Here is a 25,631-nt window from a genome sequence, read left to right as displayed (position 1 = left end):
AGGCGCAGCGCAGCCCTTTCTCTCCGGCCTCCCCGCGCCTCCGGACGGGGCCCCGCGGGGCGAGTCTCGGCCCCCGGCCCCCCCCCCCCCCACCCACCCCGAGGCGGGGCTCCCGGCCCGGCTCCCCCGGCACCCGCGCGGCGCTCGGGCAGGTGCGCGGCCGCCCGCCCAGCCCGGCCCGCCCCCAGGCCCGCGCCCGCCGCTCATTGGCCCCGCCCGCCCGCCCGGCCCCGCCTCCCGCGGGCGCGCCCCCGCCGGGCCCCGCCCGCCCGCCGGCCCCGCCCCTCCCCGGCCCCGCCTCCGCGGGCGCGCCCCCGCCGGGCCCGCTCCCGTGGCGTCACTTCCGGCGGCGGCGCGCGGAAGGCGGAAGTGTGTGTGCGCCGCGGCGGCGGCGAGCCCGGCCGCTGTCCCTGGGCCCCAGGCGGCGCCTCCGTCCTCCGGGTCAGGGCGCGGGTGGCGGGGCCGGCGGCGAGAGCCCGCGGGAGGATGCCGTGAGGCGGCCGCCGGGCCTGGCGGGCTGGAGGCCGCCTCCTCCGGGCAGCCGCCCGTCCTTCCGGGTCCGGGCCCCCCGAGCGGCGCGATGGCCGCGGCCGCCGCCTCCAACTGGGGCCTCATCACGAACATCGTGAACAGCATCGTGGGCGTCAGCGTGCTCACCATGCCCTTCTGCTTCAAGCAGGTGAGCCCGGCGCGGCGCGCCTCGGGGTGTTCAGTGCCGCGGCGGGCGTTGGGACTGCGGACACCGGCGGCGGGTCCACCCAGCTGGGTTTCCTGGGCGAAGTCTGAGCGTCCGGGGTGCGCGGTGGGAGGAGGTGCCGCACCCCCTTGGGGCACAGCTGCCAGCCCTGAGCGCCGGCCGGGCGGGCTGCCAGGGCAGGAGGCTGCCAAGGCCGGTCTGTGATGAGCCCGAGCGGGCACCAGACCAGCGGATCCCGCATCTAGAGCCTCCAGCGCATGGGGGTGAGAATGGGTTTAGGGTGCCCGTGTGAGGTGTCCGTCGGCTGAGGCTGGTGGCCGTGTCAGCGGGAGGACAGGGACTCTGCCTTGCCGGCCAGTTCCGCAGCCCCTGGAGCAGCGTCTGTGTGGGCATTGCGAGTCCCGCTGTGCAGTGTGGCCCCCTCCGGGTGTTTCTGGAAGGACTACATGTCCCAGTGTGCACTGCGACCAGCCTGGCCCAGGACTGCATCCTGGGAGGTGGAGTTGGCAGTGCCCCAGTGCAGAATCTGCACTTGGGTGCTGCCGCCCGTGACCGCTAGCCTGCTCAGTGCCGTGGGCGGGCTGTGGTGGGTGCCTGGGGAGGTGCTTCCTGAGCTTCCCAGTGCAGAGGGGCGGGGTGGGCAACAGGAAGCCTCTGCCCTGGCAGTGCTTGGCCCCTGTGTCCACGTGGCACAGCCCGAGGTGCAGCCAGGGAGCAGCCTGCCCCCTCCTCGCGCACATGCCCTGGTTCTGGGCTGGCATGTGTCCTGGGGCCACTGCTGTCGCCCTGAAATGCCCTGAAGTGTCCTGAGAGCCGCCACTCCTCAGCCCTGCCCACGGCGGCTCCCGGGTCTGCCGCCCCATGGTTCCCGAATGCCCTAAGGGTGGACAGCGTGTCTGGCTCTCTCTGCTGACTGCCCCTCCTGGCCCGGTGTCCGGCCACTCACCAGCCATGGACAGGGCTGTGGGTCAGCACTGTGAGCCCTGGTAGACTTATTCTGTGTGTGCCTACGGTTTCTTGTCAGCTCTGGTGCGGCCACCAGGGGTCTGCTTAACACGGGAGAGGGGCGCACCTCTTCCTGTTCTGCTCCTTCCAGAATGTGTTTATCACCCTCAGCTGAGCCACAGGGGAGTGTGCAGAGGATGGGGGGCTGGTGAGCCACCCAGGAGGCCAGTTGGGAGCGGTGCCCCTGCTGGTCTTTCACGTACACATTTTAAGTCCCTAGGCAGCATTTCTGGCTGCCACACTGGACCGTGGTCCCCACCGGGCGGGGGCGGGGCAGCAGGAAGGTCCCCCAGCCGTGCCTGCGCTGGCTGCGTGTGACGTGGCTGCTTCCTCCCCCAGTGTGGCATTGTCCTGGGTGCCCTGCTCCTGGTATTCTGCTCCTGGATGACACACCAGTCCTGCATGTTCCTGGTGAAGTCGGCCAGCCTGAGCAAGCGGAGGACCTACGCTGGTCTGGGTGAGCGCTGCGCCTGGGCAGCTCCCAGGCCGGCTGGGCCTCTTGTTTGCCTTCACTTCTCATTCTAAGACTTAATGCCCTTGGGCCTCCCTGGGGGCGCACAGGGGTTAAGACACAACCTGTGGAGCTGTCCACAGCCTCTGCAACATGAGTTCGGTCCCCGGCCAGGGAGCACCCACATGGCACAGCAGACCTCTCCTGTCTCCCCGCTGCTCCCCTCAGAGTGGGTTTCAGTGGATCCGCCTGTTTTGCTCCCCGCTCTGTCTCTGGGGAGTCCTCTCACCCCTGCGCCTCTGGCCTGCACCCCAGTTCTTGTATGCATAAATAAATAAATCTTTAAAGTCAAACAAAAAAAACTGTTAATGCTCTTTTGAAGACAGTTACACAGTCACATGCTTCAGAAGTGCATTGAGGGCCTCCCCGGGGCTTGGGAGTCAGTCTCAGGCTGTCACTGCTGCGGCCTGAGTCTGATCCTAGCCAGGGAGTGACCCACACGGCGCAGTAGACCTCTCCTGTCTCCCTGCCGTTCCCCACTCTGTCTCTGGGGAGTCCTCGCACCCCCATACCACTGGCCTGCATCCCAGTTCTCCTGTGCATAAATTAATATATGCATAAACAAATAAATCTTTTTAAAAAGTTGCGTTGTCACAAGGGGGCCGAGGTGAAACCCCCTCCTGCCTCCTGTCTTCCCCTCAGGTCAAGGCGCATGGACGGGCGCCCTCAACTCAGGTGGGCCCGAGCTGCTCACGCTCTTCCCCTGACTGCTGTCTGCCTCCCGTGCTTAGAGCCTGCTCAGATTTCCTTCCCTGCTCCCAGAGCCCCTGCCCTCGGCTCCCCCCCATCCCCCCGGGCGTCCTGGCCTTTCCAGGCTTCTCTTCTGAGGCTCTCAGGATGCCTGCTGGCCAGATCAGGGGCCTCACCCGGCCTTCCTGATGCTGTAGGCCATGAGCTCGCTCTTTTTACTGCCCCTTCTCCCAGGGCGGTGGGCCTTTGGGCTCCACCCCACATCCATTCTGGAGAGACTGCCCCGGGCTGTGGGGGTGAGTGTCCGCCCAGCACTGTGGCCTGGACTCGGGCGGACTGGGGCGGCCTGCGCTGGCCCCAGCTCCCAGGGCGGGTCCAGAGGCGGCGGGAGAGGAGGTGCGGGGAGGCCGAGCACCTGCGCCACCCACGCGCCCCGACTGGCTGGCTGGCGGGGTGGGGGGGCTGGCTTCGCTCTGGCCCCAGAAGCGGGGCGCATCCTTCTCTTTTCGGAGTAGCCTGGTGCTGTGGACTCTCCTTTGGAGTCACTTGAGGAGGTGAAAGGCCCCACAGCCGCTGCCCCGTTCAGTTTGGGATGCGCTTCTGGCCGGTCCCTCCCTCCGCACCAGGCCGCAGCTGTGGGCGGCCCCTCTCCCCGCCAGAGGTGTCTCTAGGAACACCCTGCAAAGTGCTGGCTGTGCCCTGAAGGAGACGTGACCCTAGGCGGACGGCTGCGGCCCTGTCTGACCATTCCTAGAAAGCCCGGAGCAGACCGGTCGGCCCTGACGGCGGGCGGGCGGGCGGGGTGCCTCCGTCAGGGGGTGACTGCAGCCTGTTTTGTTTCTGCTGCAGGGAGGTCGGGCCACAAGGCCTGGGGCAGCTCGCATGCTGGGTACTCCCAGGGCCCCTGCCTGCCTGCAGCAGCTGCTGTCCTTTGTCCTGTCTGGCCCCTCGGCTCCGGGACCCCACTCGGGCAGGAGCCGCCACTAGGGAGCATCTTCCTGACCCTGCAGTTCAGCTGCCAGCCCAGCCGGCCCTCACGGAGGTGCTGGCGGGTCTCATGGCGGCAGACGCCCCCGCTGGCTGTGCCGTGCCACAGAGGGTGCCTGAGAGCATGGCGCCCGCCTCCCACGCCTGCCGTCCAGGTTGCCAGCCCGCGCCCTCCTCAGGCTGCCACTGGCCTTGGGGCGTGAGGCTGAGTAGCTCGGTCCCTCCACCCCGCACACCCAGCACGTCCCACCGGCTCGGGCAGAGCTGCCTGCTGACAGTGGCCACGGATGCTGGGGTCTCCTGGGGGGACAGCGTGGCCTTGGGCTGCCGTCCTGGCTTGTGATGGGCGTGGCCGGCTGGGGTCCGTCAGATGAGCCCTGAGGGGGGTGGGGGTGGGGTCTGCCCTTAGGACCACCACCCTTGCAAGGGCCTTTGGGCTCATCATGCCCACTGGAGCGCTTTTTCTGTTCTCCCGAGCCCCGGGGCAGGAGTGCCCCGGGTGCCTGGGTGCGTGGCTCACACAGCGCTCGCTGCTTGCTCCTGGGAGACCGGAACCCCCTGCCCTGGCCTGGCTGGACCGGGGCTGTGGGGAGGCAGGGGTACAGGGCTCTGCCAGGCCCTGGGAGCGTATGCTCCCTCACCAGCTGGGGCAGGTGCTGTGGGGTGTGTGGGCCAGACACCCACCCCAAGGGGCTTCCGGCGCTCATGTCCTCCCGTGAAGGGCCCATGTGGAAGGGTCTGCCTCGTGCCTTTTTTTTTTTAAAGATTTATTATGCATACCAGAGCTGGGGTACAGACCAGAGGGGTGTGTGTGGGGGTGAGAGGATTCACCAGAGGCGGAGCGGGGAACAGAGCAGGCAGACTGACGAAATCCACTGCTGAGGGGAGCAGCGGGCGAGGCAGGAGAGGTCTGCTGCACCGTGGGGGTCACTCCCTGGCCGGGGATCGAGCTCAGGCCAGAGGCTTCATACAGCTTCATAGCGCTAAGACTAACCCCTGCACCCCCAGGGAGGCCCCCTCGTGCGCTTTTGAATTCACAAGTGCACACGTGAAAGCTCTTGGGTGGGCTGTGAAATTGCCCCTGCACACACATGGGTGTGCGCACACGCACACGCAGGCCTGGCTCTCCCTGCAGCCTCCCTGCGCTGCCACAGGGGGCCCGGCTGCTCGGAGCCATGGTTTTCTGGCCTCCTTTCCTGGCCTTTCCCTCTCTCTCCTCTCCGTGTGAACACACTGCCCGTGTCTCCCGCTCGCTGCCTCTTGTCCTCGCGGCTTCCGCTGGGGGTGGTTACGGGACAGCACCCCGCACCCCCAGCCACACCAACCTCATTTTCTCTCCCGCCCAGCGCTGCACGCCTACGGCAAGGCGGGGAAGATGCTGGTGGAGACCAGGTAGGTGGGCGGCGCCTCGGCCCTCCCTGTCCTCACTCCTGCGTCCCAGACGCACAGCATGGCCACCCCCGGGGAAACCTGGCGCCCACGTAGCTGGGGTTCAGCCCTTCCCGCCCCGGAGGCATCAGCGGCGAGGCTGAGAGTCTTACTTGTAAAGACGGAAAACTCGGGGAACCCCCTGGCTGCCCCGCGGCGGTCACTCTCGGCCGCCCCCACCGTTGCATGGAGGTGGCATTACATTGAAAATGTCATGTTTTTCCCCCTTTGGAGTAAAATTTTATGAGATGGAAAAATTGCTGGGAAATTGCACTTTTAGCTTCTCAACGGGGGAGTTGTGAGCTCCAAAGAGCAGCGGCTCAGAGAGAGCCGACGGGCTCAGGCCGCAGAGCTGTTTAGCGCCTGAGAGAACTCTTCAAACCTCCCATGGAGAGAAACACTCAGGCCCGTGGAGGAAAAGGCAGTGTCACTAGATACTCGCTCTGCGTCGGCCGGCGGAGCCCACAGAACACGCCCCGGCTGTGGCCCGTCAAGGTCAAAATTCCACGCCTCCCCGTCCAGCCTGCGGGGCTCCAGCCCAGCAGACGCCCGGGCCCCACGCCGGCCCCTGACACGCCCCTCCCCCCGCAGCATGATCGGGCTGATGCTGGGCACCTGCGTCGCCTTCTACGTGGTCATCGGCGACCTGGGCTCCAGCTTCTTCGCCCGGCTGTTCGGGCTGCAGGTAAGGACGGGCGGGCGCCCGGTGCTTTGGGTGCGCGTGGCTGCTGCTGCGGCCGTGTGGAGTGACCCTCCGTAAGTCACCGCGGGTGGGGCAGGGCGCTGGGCCGTGCAGTGGAGGAAGCCTCGTGGGCCTGGTGCCAGCTGAAGACGGGGCTCCCGGAGTGATGCACCTGACGGAGAGCCAGGGTGGGGGAGAGGCGAGGGCAACAGAAACCTGCAGGCCGCGGCCGGCTCAGGCCTGCTCCAGGTGAGGTCCTGTGTCAGGGCCATTGGCCAGAGCTGCTCCTGCCGGCTGAGGGGGCCTGGGCACAGATGCAGGGACTTTTTGCAACGGCTCTGAGCTACAGGCACCTCAGGCGTGCTGTGGAGTCAGCGCGTGGGGGGCCTGGCTGGCCTAAGCTGGGCGCGTGGGCACCGTATGTCTCCTCTCTGGAGGGTGCTTTGGCGTCTGGGCACCAGTGGGGTGGGTGGGGCTCTGTGTGAGCGGACCGTGCCACCTCTGCTCTCAGAGTGGCTCGCGGGCCTGGGAAGTGGCCGTCTACATCATGGGCGCCTCCTGCCCACCGCAAGGTTGGCGCAGCGTGACAGCCCAAGGCTGTGCTTCCCCTGCCCTGCGCCCACCTGCAGGCTCCAGGGCACCCAGGAGTGACGCTGGCCCTGTAGTGGTTTCCACACCCCTGGCGGGTCAGTGCCTACACGGCCCATGTCCCCAGGGCCCCCGCTGGCCGCTGTGTAAGGCTCCTGAGTGCTGGGACTGTGCGCCCGTGCATGCTTGGGGGCCCCGGAGCTCTCGGGGCCTGCCAGCGTGCTGTGCCACGGCCGCCCAGGCGTTCGTGTGTTCTGCTGCCAGAGACATCGGGCTGGAGCTTCTGGATTTGCTTTCTGGGTCAGAATTCCAAGGCCCTCTCAGAGGTCAGCCAGTGGCAAGCTGCTGATCAGCCAACGTGTCAGCAGCGTCTGGCCTCCGGCTTTTACCCGGCCTGCAGCTGAGCTGTGGCCCGTGTCACGGGGGTCCTTGGCTCTGGGTGATCTTGTTTTGGGAACTGGCCGCGCCCCAGGGGATCAGGTGGGGATGCCCGCAGAGACAGCCACCCAGTAGCTGTCGGTATCCCTGGGAGGCAGTGCCACCTGTACCCCACTGGCCATGGCTAGAGCCAGCCCGAGCCTGCACTTGGCCGCCCCCAGGTGACGGGTGCCTTCCGCGTGCTCCTGCTGTCCTCCGTGTCCCTGTGTGTCGTGCTCCCGCTCAGCCTGCAGAGGAACATGATGGCCTCCATCCAGTCCTTCAGCGCCATGGCCCTCGTCTTCTACGCCGTGTTCCTGTTCGTGGTGAGTCCGCCTGGCCTCCAGGCAACGGCTCCAGGCATGCGCCCAGGCACGGCGGCATCGGGCGCGGCGGGGCAGGAGCTCCCAGAGAGGCGCAGTCAGTGTCTCCCTCCCTGCGGGAGCCCCGCTAGGCGTGTGGCCACGGAGACGGGTGGCCTGTCCTAGGGGCTCCCGCCAGGACCTGAGCCCAGACCTGCTCCTCTCAGGTCAGCAAGGGCCATCTCTGGGCTCAGGGCCTTAGGAGGTGGCCGGGTTAGGCCCAGCCCGCTGCTTGTGAGGGTCAGCCCGGCGGTCTTTCCCCGGGCCCCTGTTAGCTTGTCTTCACGCCTGTCGGGGAGGAAGCTGCCCGGGGCGCGTCCTGTTGTCTGGAGTGCGTGGGGGTGCCTGCCAGATGGCTGCTGGGTGCTGGCCAGGCCGCCTTGCATGGGCATGAGCTGTGCTCTGGCCGCTAGCTCCCTCTTCTCCCGCAGATCGTGCTGTCCTCGCTCAAGCACGGCCTCTTTGGCGGGCAGTGGCTGCGGCGGGTTGGCTACTTCCGCTGGGAGGGCATCTTCCGCTGCATCCCCATCTTTGGCATGTCCTTCGCCTGCCAGTCGTAAGTACCGCTGTGAGCATGGCCCGGCCCGGCCGCCGCAGCCCTCTGCCCTGGGTGGACAGATCCGGCCCAGGAGAAACGTCCTCAGTTCCGCCTCCTCCCCCTGAAGCCGAGGGGGAGCTGTTTTCTCAGCCTTCCTCATGAGTGTCGCCAGCACCCTGGCAACCCCTCACTTGCCAGGGAGCGGCTGTGCAGCCGCGGAGCACCCCGCCATCTGACTTCCGCGCCCCAGCCCTTGCCAGCACTGAGGCTGTTGGAGAATATTGAGAAGGAAATTGCAAACATTGACTCCAGGCTGCCGCTGGGACGCTGCCACAACCGCGCCTGTGTGCGTGCATGCATATGCACACCTGTGTGTGCACGCTCGCCTGCCCACCTCTGTGCAGGTGTGTGCACACGTGTGTGCTGTGCGTGCACGCCTGAGTGTGTGCTGATGTGTGTGCACGCCCACATGCCTCTCTAGGGCACCGGTGCTGTCGGCACCGACCAGGCCCCTCCACGGTCCCGCCGCGTCACTTTCTCAACCACACGACAAGCCAGCGATGGCTGCCGGCGCCTGGTGGGGGCTCGGCGCCCACAGGAAGAGAGCAGCAGTGCGGGGCGGGGGCTGGCAGCGTGGGTCCTGGGCTCTGGTGGGCTTGGCTGTGCCAGCCGTCAAGCGCTGGGGGGAGGTTTGTTCACGCCGCTGGTTCACACCCACGCGCGTGCGATGCGGCTCCCGCTCCGTGGCGTGCGCCAGCTCTACTGCTGGAGTCCCCGCGGCGGCAGCGGGCGGTGCCTCCTTGGCCTGCGTGCCTGCCCATCTGTGACCCGTTTGGTCTGCACATTTGCTTTTAAAAACAAACCTGCGCCGGGCTGTTGCATGGCGGCACGTGGCAGTGGCCCCTGTCGGGTGTGGCTTCGGCGCAGGCAGGGCTCTGGGGGGGGTGTGCGCGGCCTGCCGAGTGCGGGCTGCCCTGAACGGTGCTGGCCCGTGGGAGCGTAGGGCCCCCGGGCAGGCGCAGCCAGCTCGCTGACCGCGGTCCTGGAGCCTGTGTGTGCCCGGGCAGAGGGCACCTCCTGCCTGCCCTTGCCCTTTGGCTTGTCTTCTCCGGCCTGCGGGGCCCCTTTCTGGGGGCCGGGCCTTCCCTTTGCGGTCACTGTTTGGCGGCCCTTTCCGGGCTTATATCTTGGTGAGGTCCTGGTGACGTGGGTCTCCCGGGCTCTGCCTGGGCAGAGGGGCTGTCCACAGGCAGGCCTGGTCTGGGGCTGGGGGCAGCGCCTCTTACCGCTGGAGAGTCAGCGTGCGGGCGTGTGGGCCATTGCGGGGTGCGGCCGCGGGCCCTGGAGCGCGGGTGCGGGCCGGCAGTGCTTCCTGCACTGGTCCGCCGCACGCCTCACCCCAGCACCCACAAGGGTCTCCACCTCCATGCTGGGGACTGATGCCCCCACTGCCCAAGGAGCGGTTAGTCCCCAGATGTCCCGTGTTTCTCTGCAGGCCCTCTGCCCCCCGGCCGGGCCTCAGGGATGAGCAGCCAGGCCTGGCGCAGGGCCCCGGGTAGGGTGCCGCTCCACGGGTGACCTGGGGTGTGCAGGGCGGTGAGGGCGCCCCCTGTGGAGTGAGCAACCCCATCCTCTCGCCTTGAAGGTGGTCCAGGCTTCAGCCTGTACACGGTGTGACCACCGGCCCCAGCTCCCTTGACCACTGTGCACCCCAGAGAACAGAGCGCCCCCGGCCGCCCCTCCAGAGTGTGGCCACCGGCCCCATGTGCCGCCCACACGGGACCACCTCCCGCCCAGCTGTGCCGGGCCCGGGGCTCCAGCCACTAGCCTGTCCTCTGTCGCCGAGGGTGGCGCCTGTGCGGGGGCGTCTCAGCCGCTCGGCCTGAGTCCGCAGCGCAGGCGGCAGGTAGGGGGCTGGGCGGGCACGGCCCGCGGCGTCCTGCTGGGTGTGCAGCCCTGTCTCCACACAGCCAGGTGCTGCCCACCTACGATAGCCTGGACGAGCCGTCGGTGAAGACCATGAGCTCCATATTCGCCTCCTCCCTCAACGTGGTCACCACCTTCTATGTCATGGTAGGACCCTGTCCTCAGCCCCTGTGGGCCCCAGCACTGGCACTCCCCGCCCCCCCCCCCCCCCCCGCCACCGTGGCCTGGTGCAGGGGGCGGGGCCTCGTCGCCAGGCCCCACCCTGGGGTGCTGGCATCCCTGGGCCCCTGGGCTCCTCTTCCTGTCCTCTGGCCTCTATGAGACCTTCCCTGACCCGCTGTCACGAGGGAGTGTCCATGAGCACCGCCAGCTCGCTGACGCGGGAGTACCCCCACCCCAGGAGCGGGCACCACGGCGCCAGGCTGGGTTTCAGCCCGCCCCATGCCCTCAGGGGTCATAAGGAGGTGGCAGGGGTGGTGGGTGCCTGCATGCTCGGGGCTTTGGCCCTCGGCCCCCTGCTGGGACTTTGAGCCAGATGGGGACTGGCCCGCCCCGACAGCCACCCCGGGGCCCCTTCGCCATCCATCTGGCCACCTGCTTCTCGGCCCGGTCGGGGGCCCACGCCTGCTGTCCCCCGCAGGTGGGCTTCTTCGGGTATGTGAGCTTTGCGGAGGCCACGGCGGGCAACGTGCTCATGCACTTCCCCTCCAACCTGGTGACGGAGATGATGCGCGCTGGCTTCGTGCTGTCGGTGGCCGTGGGTTTCCCCATGATGATCCTGCCCTGCCGCCAGGCCCTGAACACGTTGCTGTTCGAGCAGCAGGTGAGGCCGCTCCCCAGGCCCCGCGGCGCCTCCCTGGGCGGCCGTGGCAGTGTCTCCAGGGGTGAGGAAGGGCTTCCGTGGTGACAAAGTCTCTCAGCGGGGCTGAGTGGCCTTTGGAGAGTGGCGAGGCCACCCCGGCGTCCGTGGCCTGTGACCCCAGCCCACAGCCAGGGTGGAGACGCCTGGGGGGCTGGAGGTGGGCGGAGGTCTGCAGTGCTCGGCTCCACCCGGTCCTGGAGGCGCACTGCAAGCAGGAGGCGCGCCCAGCCGAGGGTTCTGCATGGCGGTCTCTCCCATCCCGGCTCTATCTCCTGTCCAGCTGTGGCGTTGCCAGGGCCTCCCAGGGCCTGGGGGCAGCCGGACTCAGCTTGCTGTCCTGTGGCCAGCATGCCTGCCCACGGCCACCCTATGGGCTAAGGCCGGGCCCCGCAGGGCGGACCCTACCGCTTGCCCCTCGCCCTGTGAGCTGGGCGGGCGCAGGCTCTGCCCCTCGGGATGAAGGCGGGCGGCCATGGGCCCCTGGCTGTGGGCCCCGCCGTTCCTGTTTGCTGCGGGCACACGCTTCTGCGGGGAGCTCCGTGTCCCCGTGTGCCGCGTCCGTACTGCTTATGAAAGCCGCGGCGGCGTTCGAGGCCACGCACATCTCCCATGCCTCTCCGTCCTCGGCGGGCCCCGTGGTGCCATGTCCCCCCACCGTCCCCAGCCTCCGCCGCCCCAGCGCCTGTGGGCTGCCCCGCCCCAGTGAGCTGCAGCTCCGCCGAGGGCTGGTGTTCCTCGCCTTGGCTGGTACCGGCTCTCTGTGCCCGGTGTTTTGGAAGCCTTTGTCCCCCCTTTGGGTCCTGGCACCCCATGTTCACAGGCGGGGCACGGAGGTAGGGGCTTTTGGTCGCACCTCCTGGTGTTGCCCGCCCCTCCTCTTGGACCGCGCCTCACCCGCCTGCTGAGATGAGGATGGCGGCCTTTGTGTGCCTGGCCCGCGTGTGCCCACGTGGATCCCATAGACCCAGCTGGCACCCTTGTCAGGAAAGCATGGGCTGGCACTGGCCGTTAGCTGGGCAGCAGGGCTGCGGTGGCACTGGCGAGTGGGCGTCTGCTTGGCTGCGACTCTGCTGGGTCGCTTGGCTGTATCTGCCTGTCGGGGCGCCCCTGCCAGCCTCCTGGGGGCCCCGGGGGGTCTGGCAGCACCCTAGGGGAGGCTGGCTGGTGGGCGTGGCCAAGGAGGCCATCATCCCAAGCGGGTCTGCCCTCTCTCCGCAGCAGAAGGACGGGACCTTCGCGGCCGGGGGCTACATGCCGCCGCTGCGGTTCAAAGCGCTCACCCTCTTCGTGGTGTTTGGAACCATGGTCGGCGGCATCATGATCCCAAATGGTGAGTGGGGGCCGCTGCAGCTCCCCCACCACGCCATCCCCCAGAGCCCCTGCTTCTGCCCTCCGGCTGCCACAGGCCCCACCTGCGCGGGGACGAGGAGACGCCTGCGGGGGAGGCCCGCCCAGGTCCCTGGGAAGCCGATCCCGCCTGCGTCGTCCGTGCTGTCCGCTGGGCCCTCAGGCCCTGGGGGCTCTGCTGGGCCCGCCTCTGCTCCTGGCAGCGTCCAGCGCCGAGGGAGGGCTCGCTGGGCACCCGGGCCGCCACTTACCCTTTCCCGTCCCTCTCGCCCACCCTTCCCCAGTGGAGACCATCCTGGGGCTCACAGGCGCCACGATGGGGAGCCTCATCTGCTTCATCTGCCCGGCGCTGATCTACAAGAAGATCCACAAGAACGCGCTCTCCTCCCAGGTGGGGCAGCTCAGGGCGGGAGGCAGCGCCCCGGTGGTGGCTGGAGCGGGCCGTGAGCCCCGGCTCCGAGGGTCCAGCCCCGCTGGCGCAGGTCTCCCCGGGAGAGGCCTTGGTGCTGCCCAGCCCCCAGCGGGTGCCTGGGTGTGGGCGCCCCGGACTGCGTGCCAGGCTGCAGCCGCTTCTCTTCGTGCCTGAGGCCTGCGGGCCAGGTGTCTGTGCCACGGGTGCCTCAGGATGCGGGTGGTGTCTGCGCCTCCTAGACAGGGACCCCGTGTGGGCCTGGGGCTGCTCCCTGAGGCCTCTCCCGGCCAGCAGTCCAAGGAGGGTGGCTTTGCCCTGGCGTAAGGCGAGGCGTGGCGCGGGCAGAGCACCGGTGCCCATAGTGAGCCCGCGCTTCCGGCTCGGTGACCGCCGCCGGTAGCCGTGGCGCCGCGCTCAGGCCCTGAGGCCTCCCTGGGCACCGCAGTGCACCCGCCCCGCCGCCCGCCTGCTGTTCAGGGGCAGCCTCGCCTTCTCAGCGACCGTCTGGCCCCTCCCCCCGGCCACCTGTCCTCGGCCTCCCTTGTGCCCCGCGGCCTCTGCTGGGGCCGGCGCTGCTGGGTCCACGCCGTGGAGCCGGGACAGGCCTGGACGCGGGCTGCCGGAGGCCCCGGCTTTGTTCTTCCGCACGACGGCCTTTCCTGCTCTGGCCCTTCCCTTCCAATGAGGTCTTAGGGCTGGTGCCAGCGTCCTCCAGGGTGGCTGTGAGGCAGGCGCCGCTGTTCTGCTCACGGCGTGGGGGCCTACACGCGGCTGCGTCTCTCTCCTGTGGTTTCTTCCAGCTCCCGACCCCTCGGGGCTCTCCCGGTCTTGTCTGCAGGCCCCAGGGTGCTCTGCATGCCCTGAGGCTGCCTGAGGCCAGCTGTGGCGAGCGCCTGCGGTGTGGCGGGGGCAGTGGCGGCGGCCCAGCTCTGCTGTTCCCCGTGGAGCCGTGTCACGGGGGCGTGCAGGGGCAGGGGTGACCCGCGAGGCCCCTCCTGTCTGTGGAGGCGCCTCCTCCCCGCGCTGGCCTGGTGGCCCCCCGCTGCATCCCGGGCTGTATTTACACGGTTTGCTCCTCGCTCCTCCTCTGCTCTCCACTTTCACACGTCAGGTGTGCCTTGCGCTGGTGCGGGGGGACTTTGATCCTGTCTCGTGTTGCTCCCGTTTGTGACGAGTGTCCGGGGCTGTTTGCGGTTGGCGTGGTTACCGACGGGGGTGCTCGCTCTTGTCTGCTCTTAGATTTTATTTGTCCCATCTGTTCCTTTTTCTGTTTCTTTCTTGTTGCTTTTTAGATAAAGCAGTTTTTTGCCTGCTTACGCTTCCTGGGTGGCACAAGGGCACCGTGGCTGGCACCTTGACCTATTGGAGTCGCCCCCAAATCCACTTGTTCCGCTTTCCAGCCCAGGCCCGTGTCCCGTGATGATTTGGCTCCATTTACCCTCCTCCGGCCTTCGGTGTGGTTCATGCCTCACGGATGCCCGAACTCTATGTGTGTCTCACGTCCCGCGAGACTGTGCTTTGCGGCCAGCCCTCGGGTCCCCGCGGCGTCCTGGGCCGTCACCGGGGCGGCCCTGCCTCGCACCTGCCCGCTCTCCCTGAGTGCGTGCTAGAGCTGGCGCTGCCTGGGGCTGCACTCAGACCGGGTCCCACTGAGGTTGCCTCCTCTCCGGGGTCATCCCACGTCTGGCAGCCGGGAATCTCACTCTTGGTCCAGGTGCCAGCCCTGAAGGGCAGCCCCGCCAGCCTCCCTGTGTCCCCAGGGTGCCCATTGAGGCCCTACCCTGCCCGGCCCCTCTCAGCCCACCCCTCAGTCCTGCACCCGGAGGCCCTGGGCACTGTCCTGCCCCATGCAGGCCTGTGAGGCGTAGCCCCTCCACCAGCCGAGGCAGGTGCCAGGTCCCCTCCAGGTTGGCCGGAGCTGTCAACAGACCTAGCTCTGTGGCCAGAGGTGGGCGGGCCCCAGGCCCATGGCCCCTGGCAGGCGGCCGCCGCTCCCCCACACCACATACCGGGCTGCTCTGCCAAAGTGGCCTGCGGCTCGGGTGCCCCTTTTGCCCTTGGGGTCTCTGTCTCCCCAGGTGGTGCTCTGGGTCGGCCTGGGCATCCTGGTGGTCAGCACACACAGCACCCTGTCAGTGAGCGAGGAGACCCCTGTGGACCTGGCACAGGACGCCCCCGGGGGCCGGCGTGTGGAGGTGGAGGGCGCTGTGAAGGCGGAGCCAGCCCGGCTGTCAGGTACACGCTAGCCGCGCGCAGAGGTGCCATGGCGCCCGCCAGGGTGTCTCTCCTGCCGGGCCTGTCCAGTGTGCGGGGCCCCGGGCTGTGCTGGTGCTGTCTGCGGTGACATGCCCACTGCGCTGGGGTCTGGGGGGCGTGCCTGCCTCGCTGCAGAGCCCGTGGCGCGGGTGAGATGGAGACCCCAAGGCCTGCAGCCTGCCCCTGCAGACCCCAAGGCCCCAGCCTGCCCCTGCAGCCTTTCATTGGTGGCATTCAGGTGCCTGCGCCTCGCCTGCCGCTTCTGACAGGGCCCTTGAGGGCTTTCCTGTCTACTGGAGGAACTGGCTGTCCACCCTCCCGCCACACAGTGGAGGAACAGTCTCTGGGCCTCCTGGGGAGCCCAGACCTTGAAGAAGCTGCGCCCTGCCTTCAGGGATGGGGGGGTGGCCCCAGACCCCATGTGGGCCCTGCAGGGCAGGCCTGATAGGGTGGGGAGCCCCACGCGGCGGAGAGAGAAGGCAGCGGTCGGGCCGGCGGAGTGCCCGCTGCATGCTGTGGATTCAGTAAATTGATGGGAAGAGCCCTGAAGAGGGGGTGGGCCCGGCCTGCACCCTGTCTCGGCCAGTGGTGCCCCCACGCTGGCAAGCCCTGGGTGTCTGCGGGGCCAGCTGCCTCCCTGGGGCCACAGCAGCTGCGCGGGGTGGTGGGGCGCTGGCTCACCTGGAGCCCCGGCCACAGCTGGTTTCCATCCCCTGAGGCCGCAGCGGAACATATGGCCGGACCACGTGCCCTGCTCAGCGCCTCCGCTGTTCTCGCCCGGCCTCCCCCGTAATTGATGGGCTGCCTGGTAGGAGCAGAGCTGGGCGGGGCCCCCGCGTGCACGTGCCCCATCAGGCTGCTGCCCCCTTGGGAGGCTCTCGGGGCCAGAGCTGCCCGCTGCCCTCAGCCCTGCACCGACCTGCAGGGCCCCGGGGCCGGGGAGCACGGAGGAGAGAGGGTGCGGGCCGAGCCAGGCTCACCAAAGCAATTATCCAGTAAAGAAGGCTAATTAGGCCATTTTTCTCTGAGTGCGCGGGTGCCCCAGAGGGCCCTGCAGGCGGGTTCGAATTTTGTGACATTTTTGGCTCCGTCCTTCCCCCTCCGTGACCCCGTCCCAAAAGTGGGGAGCTGCACCCTCCTGCAGCCCAACTTGCCACCGGCCGGGAGGGTGAATAGCCAGGACCGCCTCTGGGTATGCACTGGACGGGGCCCAAACTTCCGCTGCTTGGACGGGAGGGCAGCCTGCGGGCAGCACCGCGTCAGGCCACGCGGGGCAGAGGGCGACCCCAGGCCAGGGTGGCGCGGGTGTGCCTCCCCGTGCTGCTGGCTCCCGTGCTGCTGGGGGCGTCTGGCGTCGGCACCCGCAAGCAGCAGTTTGTGAGAAGCCTGTCCAGGGACGCTGGGTCCAGGGAGCTGTCTTCCAGCGGGCAGGACACAAAGGCCCAGGGAGAGGAGCCGTGCAGCCGGCAGTCCCAGGGCAGGGGCCTCGAGGCCCGCCGGCTGGCTGTGGCCCAGACTCGGTGTCAGCCCTGGCCCGTCTTGCTCAGTGGCGGCCCCGTCGTGGTGGGCAGGGGCTGCTCCGGAAGCTGCAGCCCAGAACTGCTCTTTGTCCCGCTCCAGGGCCCCAGGCCCGGGGTTCAGGGCGTTTAGCCCCCTCCCCCAGCCAGAATTCAGGAGCCGGGAGCCATGGGCCGGCTGACATCGAGTGGGAAGGGGACGAGCCTTGGATGTCGTGCTCTGAGCCCGCGGGGGGTGGGGTGGAGGGTGGGGGGCCGTGGGCCGGCTGACATCGAGTGGGAAGGGGACAAGCCTTGGATGCCCTGCTCCGAGCCCGCGGGGGGTGGGGTGGGGGTGGGGGGCCGTGGGCCGGCTGACATCCAGTGGGAAGGGGACAAGCCTTGGATGCCCTGCTCCGAGCCCGCGGGGGTGGGGTGGAGGGTGGGGGGCCGTGGGCCGGCTGACATCCAGTGGGAAGGGGACAAGCCTTGGATGCCCTGCTCCGAGCCCGCGGGGGGTGGGGGGGTGAGCCTGTGTCTGCGCCGGGCGTGAGCGCCCCCTGCCGGCCACGCGGTCACTGCCAGTCACTGGGGCGCGTTTTCCTCCCGGGACCTGCGGGTCAGGCGGCATGGGAAGCCGAGCCGGGGGCACTGCACAGGCCACTTCTCTGCCCGTTGGGGAGTTTGACTTTGGTTTTACTGCGGCCAAGGGGGCTGGCAGGGCACTGGCCTGATGAGAAGCCCCTTCAGTTGAAAGACACCATGTCCAGCGCCCGAGGGCCCAGGGTTGGAGTCGGGGCCTCTGCTGTGCTGCCCAGTGCCCTGGCGGGGAGCGGCACACCCCAGGGCTTCTGGAGGACCCCTTCCAGCGTCACCCCACCTGGCCTTGGTGCTGCTCGGTACTCTGCACGCGGGCCTGTCCCCCACTGAGCGGCTGCCCGCCCAGAGGCCGTGAGTCCCAAGGCCGAGCAGGGGTTTCCTGTTTGTTTTGTCGTGTTTCCCTTCCCTCTCGGGCCCCCTCTTAACTCTGCGTGCTAGACAGACTCCTGATTTATGGCTGCTGCTGGGGGCGCGGCCTGGCCGGGGCTGCCGATGGACACCAGGGCTCCCCCTGGCCTGGCCGGTCTGGCCCTCAACCGCGCTGCCCTTGTCCTGAACAGGACCTGGCCTGCCCAGTAGGGCCTGCGCCTGGGGCACAGCGTCGGCCCCTGGGCCTCCCTTTGTGAAACTTCTCTCACCGGATAGCCCTTTAGCCTCTACGCCCCGCCTGACACGGCGCAGCTCCCCTCGGCCTCCCCAGCCCAGTCCTGTGAGCCGTCGGCCCCGGGCGCCAGGGTGCCTCCCTGCCAGTGGGCAGCCGGGTGGCAGGGTTGCACATCAGCCTGCTGGGCTCTTTCCTCAAGTGTGGCTGGTGGTGCCCCCCTGCGGGCCGGGGTCTGGGGGCCGCCCCCTCGGGCTGGGCGGGCACATGCTGCCCTCTGGTGGGGATGGCCGGTGTTGCACGTGTGGGGCCCTTCCCGCTCCCGCTTGGTGTGAATTGCATTTTGACGTGTTTTGTTCCGAATACCGGGAAAAGGACAGTGTCCTGTGCTACATGACTGCTCGCGACTGGCCAGGAAAAGGAGCAACTGCTTCGCTTCCGCCACCTGCCTGGGAGATGCGGTCACGGCCCGGGGCGGGCCGAGCGCCGGAGCCCGCAGGCGCTCAGCTCACTGTCTGCCGCAGGCCAGAACCCCGTCGCCGAAGCGGCCCAGGACGGCCGCGACAAGCCCAAGCTGCCAGGCGAGAAGGACGAGATGGAGCAGGCCCAGATCAAGGGCCCTGTGAACGCGCCCCAGAGGGAAGACCCCCTGGAGAAGCGGGAGGAGGCGCAGCTGGATCGCCCCGGGCAAGGTGGGTGGCGCCCACGGGAGGGCCCCGCATCTCGGAGGAGTCTGGCCTCTGCCTGCTTCACGGGGATCCACGGGGACGTTCTGCCCCAACGGCTGCTCTGCGGCCCCTGATGTTTGCTCGAAGCAGCGCCTCTCTGCGGCCAGACAGCGGGGCCCAGGGCGCCCGCCCAGCGTCCAGTCCCCCGGGCCCTCCCCGACGCTCTCCCTCTCCTTCCAGGCGTCGCCGTCCCCATGGGCGAGGCCCACCGCCATGAGCCTCCCGTGCCTCGCGACGAGGTGGTGGTGGACGAAGGTCAGGACCAGGAGGGGCTGGGGGAGAACAAGCGTCCCTCCAAACTCGGGGGCGGGCAGGCCCCGGAGGGCGAGGGCCAGAGGGTGCTGCCGCCGCCCGACTCTGAGCAGAGGGACCCCAGACGCGAGCATCCTGAAGATCCCCGGAAGGTGCCAGAAGCCAATGGTCAGGCAGCTGTTGCGCCCGAGGAGGACAGCCTGGGGCCCGGCCACGGGGGTCTGCAGCCAGGGCCCCGGACAGCACTGGCTGAGGAGCGGGCCGCCCCGGCCGATGCGGGGGGGCAGGCAGACGGCGACCTGCAGCCAGGCCAGGCCCAGGGGGCCCAGGAGAAGAGTGAGCCCGGTAGGTGTCCACCTGGCCGGTGGCTGCAGTGGACATGGGGGGTTGGGGGAGAGGCGGGAGGGCCCGGCCAGTCCCCACGTGACACGTGGGTGTGGAGCTGTCTGCAGCCGCGGGGGACCCACCGCCTGGGGCTCTGCAGCCGCTGGGACGCCTTCGGGTGTGGCCGGCCTGGACGTTGGGCCGCTCCGCCCCGTGTTCTGGGGGCTCTCGGGGTGGGGCGCTGCTGGCGTGAGCGGCGAGGCGGGGGCGCTGGCTCGCGGCCCTGAGCACGAGGGCTTGGATGTTTTATGACTTCGCCGGCGTCCCAGGTCGGGGGAGGCTGGGCCGACGGGCGGGGCTGCGCAGGTGGCGGGGTGTCAGGGATCAGGTGCCACCGCCTGTCCCTCCCCCTCCATCTCCTGGGCGCCCCGTCCTCCCGAGCCCCCACAGACCCGAGTCTCCCGTGTGTCCAGCTGGGCAGGCTCCCCTCCCGGAGGAGAAGCCGGGTCCTGGGGCCGGGGCGCAGGCCCAGCCACGAGAGCAGAGGACGGCGGAGGCCCAGGCCAGGGACCGTGCCGGCAGCCGCTTGGAGGGTAAGGCCGCCCGCGCGTCCCCCTGCCCGGCCTGGCCGGCCGCTGCGCCCCCTCCCGTGTCCCGGCTGGCCACTGGGCAGGACCTGCCGCCTCTCCCACCCCGCTCCCTGCAGCCTTTCCTCTCGCCCTCTGCCCCTTTGTGGTGACCGTGCTCGGGCGCGGGCCCCGGTCTCGCTCGCGCCGGGCTGGCGTCTCCAGCGCTGTGCCCGCAGCCGTGGGGGTGGGCGCCGGGCGGAGGGTAGCTGGCCCCGCTCGGGAGCCCGGCCCTGTCCTGAGACGACGCTGGCTGGGCCTCCCTCTCCGGGGAGCCGTGTTCTGGCTGCCCCTCGGGGTGTCGCCCCAGCTCGCGCGCCGCCGCTCGGGTGTGGCCTCTGCGGTGCAGGGCGGCGGCTGGTGACCCCTGCGCCCGGGCCGTGCGTGGCGAGCGATGTGCTTGGTGCCGCCTGGCCGGGGGCAGAGCCGGAGGCGTGGGTCTTCTGGGCTCGGTGGCTCTGGGGGCGCACGGGCTCCTGTGTCTCTCCTCGGGCCTGTCTTTTGGGTCCCGTCCTCGTCACGAGCCGCCGAAACCCGCTTGACCCTTTGACTCGTTTTCCTTTCTGGAAAGAGGGTTTTCACGTGTCCTATTCTGCCTCTCTCCTGTGCGCCTCCCCATGGGACGAGCAGCTGAGATCAAAAAGCTGGTGGCAGGTACGAACTGGAGGGCGTCCGGGGCGCTGCGGGCGGCCTCCCCCGCCCTGCCTGCGCGGTGTCCGCGTGCCCGGGCTGCTGGGTGGGGCGGGGGCCCGCCTGTGGGCAGAGCCGGCCGCCTCCACCCTCGCTTCTGCCCGCGGCGCTCTCTGGCCGGCGTCTCCCACATCGCCCTGGGAGGGCACGGGTGGCGTGTGGGGCCGTCCCTGCCCCGAAGGCCGTCTCAGGGTCACGCCCTGCAGGGCAGCAGCGTGAGCGTGGCCGGGCGGTCGGGTCTGCAGTCCCGGGAACGGAGTGCCAGTGGCCTCGGGAGGGAGGCACCCGCCGCCGCAGACCCGGGTGTTCTCAGGCAGGCGCCGCGAGGGTCCTGGGGCCTGGGCTGCTGTGCCAGGTGGCCGAGAGGCCCTGCCCTGCGGGGCCCCGTCCTCCCGTGAGCCTCTGTGCGCGTGCTTCTGGGAATGCCCCTCTCGTCCCTGCCCGGCCTCACGTGGAGTCCCAGGCTGGGGTGCAGCGTGCCCGTGGGTCCAAGGCTCGGCTGCCCACCCAGCGCAGCCTTCCTGCTCACCGGGGGCCACCCGCTCCCCAGCCCCCCGGCCGCCAGCTGACGAGAGCCGCGCCCGGACAGCGGTCTGCTCGCGTGCGCCCGTGTCGGGGCAGGTGTGGGGGCACCGTTGGGCGGGCGTGGACTTTGCTGCCCAGCCCCGCTGCCACGGAAGTGGTTTTCTCCTTTGAAACTCCCACCCTGGGGAAGCCTCAGGCCCGGAGGTCTTCAGGCGCTCGGGCTTGAATGGCCGGGACCGGTCAGCAGCCTGGCCCGCTGGCGCGGGGCCTCGCAGGGTTTCTCCGGGGGTCGGTTCCAGAGGCAACAGTCGAGGGGACGGGGCCCGCGAGGCGTGTGCGAGCCACACGCGGCGAGGACGCAGCAGCTGGCCGGGGGCTGCAGGCGCGTGTGGGAGGACGCGGGCCCTGAGCGCGGTGTTTCCCCACCCAGGGGCGGGCCGGGCGGAGATGCTGGACCACGCGGTGCTGCTGCAGGTGATACAGGAGCAGCAGGTGCAGCAGAAGCGCCTCCTGGACCAGCAGGAGAAGCTGCTGGCCGTGATCGAGGAGCAGCACAAGGAGATCCACCAGCAGCGGCAGGACGGGGAGGACGGCAAGTGGGCTCGCGGGCGGCAGCTGCACCCACCGCGCGGGGAGGGGCCGGGGCGGCCCAGGTCGGGGACCCGGGGCGGGCTGGGGGTCGGCTGAGGCTCGGACGCCTTCACTGCCGGCCAGTGGTGCCCCAGCCCGCAGCGGTGGCTCCTGCCCGGGCCCGTAGCTGACCTGACGCCAATTTCGCTTGCAGCAGACGGGCCGCCAGAGCCTGGGGCGGCCGCTCCCCGAAGTAAGGAGGAGGTGCAGGATGGGAAGGCGGGGGGCACCGTGCCACGCACCCCTGCCCAGCCTTTGGAATCTGCACTGGGGCGGCACCCCGCCCCTCCCCAAGGGCCCGGCCAGCGCCCCTGGGAGGAACCCCAGGGGGCTCCAGGCAGGCCCCCACCGGCAGGCCCTCCTGGGGGTGGACTGCGTCCAGAGCCCCATGCTGCCCAGGCCCAGCCGAGGGCCGCTGCACCCCAGGGCGCTGGCACCAGCCTGCTGGAGCAGGTCCCGGAGCCAGACCCTGCCCGGGGACCCCAGAGCCCGGAGAAGCATGGCCCTGGGGACCCCCTCGGGCAAAGTGAGGGCGTGTTTGCCGGAGGCACCGATGAAAGAAAGAAATCCCGGAAGGAAACGGCCCCTGGAGGCGTCGCTCGAGAGGAGGCGGATGTCCCGGCAGCAGAGGCCGGGGCTGGGGGCCCTCCTGGGAAGCCCCCACCAGGAAGCCGAGACCTGGGCCGGCTTGGGGGCGCCGCGCCCACAGGGAGGACGCCTCCCCCGCCCGCACGCCCGGCCATCTCTGACAGGGGGCAGGGCGGGCAGCGGGGCGGCCGCCCATTGGACAGGAAGGACGCGCTTGGCGGGGACCAGGCCCCTGCCGCTGGGGAGGACGCTGCTGTCCAAGAGCCCGAACAGAGGCCGGACGCCGGGCCCGGGCCCAGGCCAGCCGTCGCCGGGGCCCCGAAGCCAGACAACGCCAGACCCAATCGGGAGCTGAAAGTCCAGGGGGACGCTGACCTGCGGAGGCGGCGGCGTGCCGCAGCCCCTCCTGCTGGCGGGGGCCCAGCCCTGGAGGACTCGGTCCTCATCAGCCTTGACCCGCTGCCTGGCGTGCAGCTCAGTGACCTGCGCAGCGCCCTGGAGGCCCAGCTGCACCAGGCCGCAGGGGGCACTCTGCGGGTGGTGCACGGCCGCCGGGTCAAGCAGGCGCCCGCCCTGGAGGAGGCCTGAGCGCCGGGGCTGCAGCCTGGTCAGCAGGCGAGCCCGAGGGGCGCCCCAAGTGCAGGCCAGTGGTGGCCCTCCAGCCTCCGGGTCTTTGGAGAGAGCGCAGCCAGCCCTCTGGGGTTTCACTGGTGGCAGAGCCGCTGCGCCCAGCAGAGACCCCAGGGGCCCGCGTGCCAGCCGGGCTGAGGGCCCCCATGGCCGCCTGGGCCCGCCCCACCTCCCTGCGGCTGGTTCTCACTCTTGTTGGCTGTGAGCCTCCTGGAGACTAATAAACGCTGCTTCCCTGCTGCTCGGAGCGACCCCGCTCGCACCGGAGGGCCCATGGGGGCGGCAGCCTTGGGGGGTGCCAGGAAGCGCCCCAAAGCAGCCATATCTGGGCAGCTCCTGAGGCAAGTTTCCTACGGAAGGTTCAGGTGCCAAGACTCAGGCCACAGGGACAGCGCTGCCGGCCGGGGCTGCTGGTGCACTGGCATCGGAGCCCTGGGCTGGTCCCGCCTGCCCCAGCATGGCCCACCGGCCTGCCTACTGGTGGAGGTGTCCTGGGGCTTTCCTGGGCCTCTGCCTGGGAGCAGCTCCCCCTGCCCCTCACACCCAGCTGCCGAGATGGTGCCAGAGCAGGGCCAGCCAGGACCAGGCAGGACGTGTGGCTGGTGCGGGCTCTGCTGTGCCTTGCTCCCACCGCACCGCAGGCAACGCTGCCCTCCCCGGCAGCACCCCAGGGCGGGTCTGGGGGCCGGGACTGTGCTGTGCTTTCTGACCACAGGGCAGTGGGGGCCAGCCCTGCCTGTAAGGGCTCCGTCCCAGAGCAGGGCGGCATGGCCAGCCACCTAGCCGCACGGGGCATAAGCGGGTGGAGGCCAGGTGCAGCCCCGAGGGCCCCCGCCCCACCCCGAGGATGGGAGTCTGGGCCGCCCACCCTGGCTGAGATGCAAGTGGGCAGAGCACAGGGGTGAGGCCCGGGTGACACAGCTGCAGAAGCAGGCAGGGCTGAGGTGCCCCCACTCCTTCCTGGAGGCCGGAGCGAGGCAGCAGGGAGCTGGGTGTGCGGCCGAGCAGGGGGGCCGGGAGGGCCGGGAGAGGGGCCCAGCAGGCCTGGACATCGGCCCTCCAGGTGAGGGGCGAGACGGGAGAGCCCACCCTGGGCCTCGGCTGTCCTGAGTTCCTGTGGTCACTGTGCAGCTTGGCTGTCCACCTGGCTGCCCAACCTGCAGCCCCCAGGCTCCTGGGACCCAGTTCACTAGGAGGGAGGCTCTCGCCTCAGAGGTGCGCGGTCACACCTGGGGGCTCCAGACTTCTGGAACTGTGAGGCAGAAACAGGAGCACAGAACCCGCTTGGGGTTCACGAGTGGCCCTGGCCGTGGGTGCCGGGACCCACGGCCCCAACCTGGCTGTCGGGCAGGGCGTGCAAGGCAAGGCCTCCAGAGGCTGCGGAAGGGCAGCTCAGCCTGTGCCCTGCAGCTGGGTTCCAAAGCCACCCTGGGTCCCCCCACCTGCACTCGGGCCCACAGGGCCCCCTGCATCCCGCCGAGTCTGGAGGGCTCCCTGCAGGCCCCCATGGCGTACACCTGGCGTGTCCTGTGAGCTGGCGGTTGCGGCTGCAGCCGCGTCAGACAAGCTTGTAGACGGAATACAACACAGACACCCCGCGAGCGCTGACCCCTGCTTTATTGCTCGTCACCAATGCCTGTCCTCACCCCAACCCTCTACACCGGCCAGGTCCTCTTCCTCTTGGCCCTGAGAACTGGGGTCGTCGGACCCCCAATGGCGTGGCCTCGGGCAGCTCATGGAGACCAGCGGCTGGTCCTTCCTAATGGCCCTCCAGGGTCTTTTTGGCCTGAAAGAAAAAGTGCTTTATCTGAAGGGGCCTCTTCCAAGGCGGCGGGGCGCCCGGCTGTGTGGGTGCATGGCCGAAGGGGCGGGGTGGACGCTGCACTTCAGCCCCCCTGGGCCGAGGCCTGCAGCTGCTAGGGGGCACAGACCTGCAGGCGCACCCCCAAGGGCCAGGCTCAGGAACCCCTTTCCATGGAGGAGAGCAGAGTCAAGCTGCACGCAGCAGGCGCGGGCCCGCAAGGAGACAGCGGACGGTAGCCCACAGCCCCTCCTGGCTGCTCGCACATCTCAGCACCCTAGTCCCACCCTTTGGGTGCCAGGTGTGCGGGTGGAGCAAAGGGGTGCCTGGGGGGGGGGCAGGTGACCCGACGACAAGGGTGATGGGCCCTCCAACCTCCAGGGGGCTGCAGGGAGACACGCCCAGGAGCCGGAGGGAGGCGCGGCCGGGGACCAGGCAGCCGGGTGGACGCCTACACTGGATGTGAGGTGGTGACCAGGGCCGGCTGTCCGGCCGCCGCAACCCGTCAGCCGTGCGGGCGGCCCCTGCGGACCTCTGGCCCCGGCCCCCTCCCCAGCTTTCCCGGAGGAGTCGCTGGAGCCAGCCCCCGCAGGCGCCTCTCCTGGCTTCCCCAGGGGGCTCTTCCCGCCTCCAGCACCCCCACCCCCAAGCCTACATCTTGGGGTCGCTCGTGGAAACGTGTGACCACGTCGCTGCGGCTCTTCACGCGCACGCAGCGACCTTCCCGAGCCTCTCGGCGCAGCGCCCCGCCCGCCGGGGGCCCGGGCCCGCGAGGACAGGGTGGGCTGCGTCCAGGCCAGGGGGCAGCGCCGATCCCCGGCCGGGGGCGGGGGCTCGGCGGCGCCCCTGGGCGTTTGCACGCCCCGCGGCAGGGCCCCCGCGAGCCGCCGGGGTGGGGAAACCTACCGCGCCGGCGAAGCAGCTCCGCAGGGCCTCGAACTCCCGCGCGCAGAGGTCCTTCCTCAGGCGGCCGCCCGGGGCCGTGGAGGCCTGCACGCACCGGCCGTACGCCGCGGCCTGCGGGCGCAGACGGAGTCACCCGCGGCCCCCGCTCGCCAGCGCCCGCCCCGCGGCCCCGCCGCCCGCCCTCGCCCCTCACCTCGGCCCCGCAGGCCGCCAGGCGCTCGGGAAAGGCGCGGAGGCGGCCTCGAACGCGCCCCCACACCGCTCCGTTCCCCGACATGAGAGGCGCTCCCTGGCTCCCACGGGCGCCGCCATCTTAGGCCAGGCCCCTTCCGGTGCATAACGGGTCCATAGGTCGGCGCTTCCGCCCGTAGTCTTTCCCGCGCCTCTCATTGGCCAGCTTTCAGTGCGCGCTGCACCTGCGGGACCCTATGATTGGCTTGAGGGCTTGCCAGTCTTTGAAAGGGACTTCGGATTGGCTCGGGCTCAAACTGTTTCCCGGAGGCGGCCCCCGCGCGGGCTATAGGCC

At 69.8% G+C, this 25,631-nt stretch overlaps 2 protein-coding genes across 4 annotated transcripts; one reads left to right on the top strand and one right to left on the bottom strand.

Moving 5' to 3' along the window:
- Nucleotides 1-537: 537 nt before the first annotated feature.
- Nucleotides 538-24,293, top strand: SLC38A10 (solute carrier family 38 member 10). Of its 3 annotated transcripts, none has more exons than XM_037492611.2 (17): nt 538-679; nt 2,042-2,159; nt 5,237-5,282; nt 5,910-6,003; nt 7,188-7,331; nt 7,799-7,923; nt 9,876-9,978; nt 10,472-10,654; nt 11,912-12,023; nt 12,325-12,431; nt 14,531-14,687; nt 17,930-18,097; nt 18,314-18,730; nt 19,183-19,302; nt 19,966-19,989; nt 20,981-21,142; nt 21,338-24,293. In XM_037492611.2, the coding sequence occupies exons 1-17, from the start codon at nt 581-583 to the stop codon at nt 22,354-22,356; spliced, it is 3,198 nt and encodes a 1,065-aa protein (XP_037348508.1). In that variant the 5' UTR covers nt 538-580; the 3' UTR covers nt 22,357-24,293. The 3 variants fall into 3 exon arrangements, with proteins under 3 accessions (XP_037348508.1, XP_037348507.1, XP_037348509.1); XM_037492610.2 differs by having other exon boundaries at nt 21,335-24,293; XM_037492612.2 differs by lacking the exon at nt 19,966-19,989 and having other exon boundaries at nt 21,335-24,292.
- On the bottom strand, nt 23,850-25,614 carry NDUFAF8 (NADH:ubiquinone oxidoreductase complex assembly factor 8). The gene is made up of 3 exons (XM_037492614.2): nt 25,299-25,614; nt 25,106-25,216; nt 23,850-24,184 (listed from the first exon to the last, which is right to left on the bottom strand). Exons 1-3 carry the CDS (start codon nt 25,380-25,382, stop codon nt 24,158-24,160), a joined length of 222 nt encoding a protein of 73 aa, XP_037348511.1. The 5' UTR covers nt 25,383-25,614; the 3' UTR covers nt 23,850-24,157.
- Between the last annotated feature and the right edge of the window lie 17 nt (nt 25,615-25,631).

Source organism: Talpa occidentalis, unplaced genomic scaffold (genome assembly GCF_014898055.3).
Source record: "Talpa occidentalis isolate TD23 unplaced genomic scaffold, MPIMG_talOcc4v2.1 talOcc4.7, whole genome shotgun sequence".
NCBI lineage: Eukaryota > Metazoa > Chordata > Mammalia > Eulipotyphla > Talpidae > Talpa > Talpa occidentalis.
Note: the sequence above shows the minus strand (reverse complement) of the source record. Positions and strands in the feature narration are given on the sequence as shown.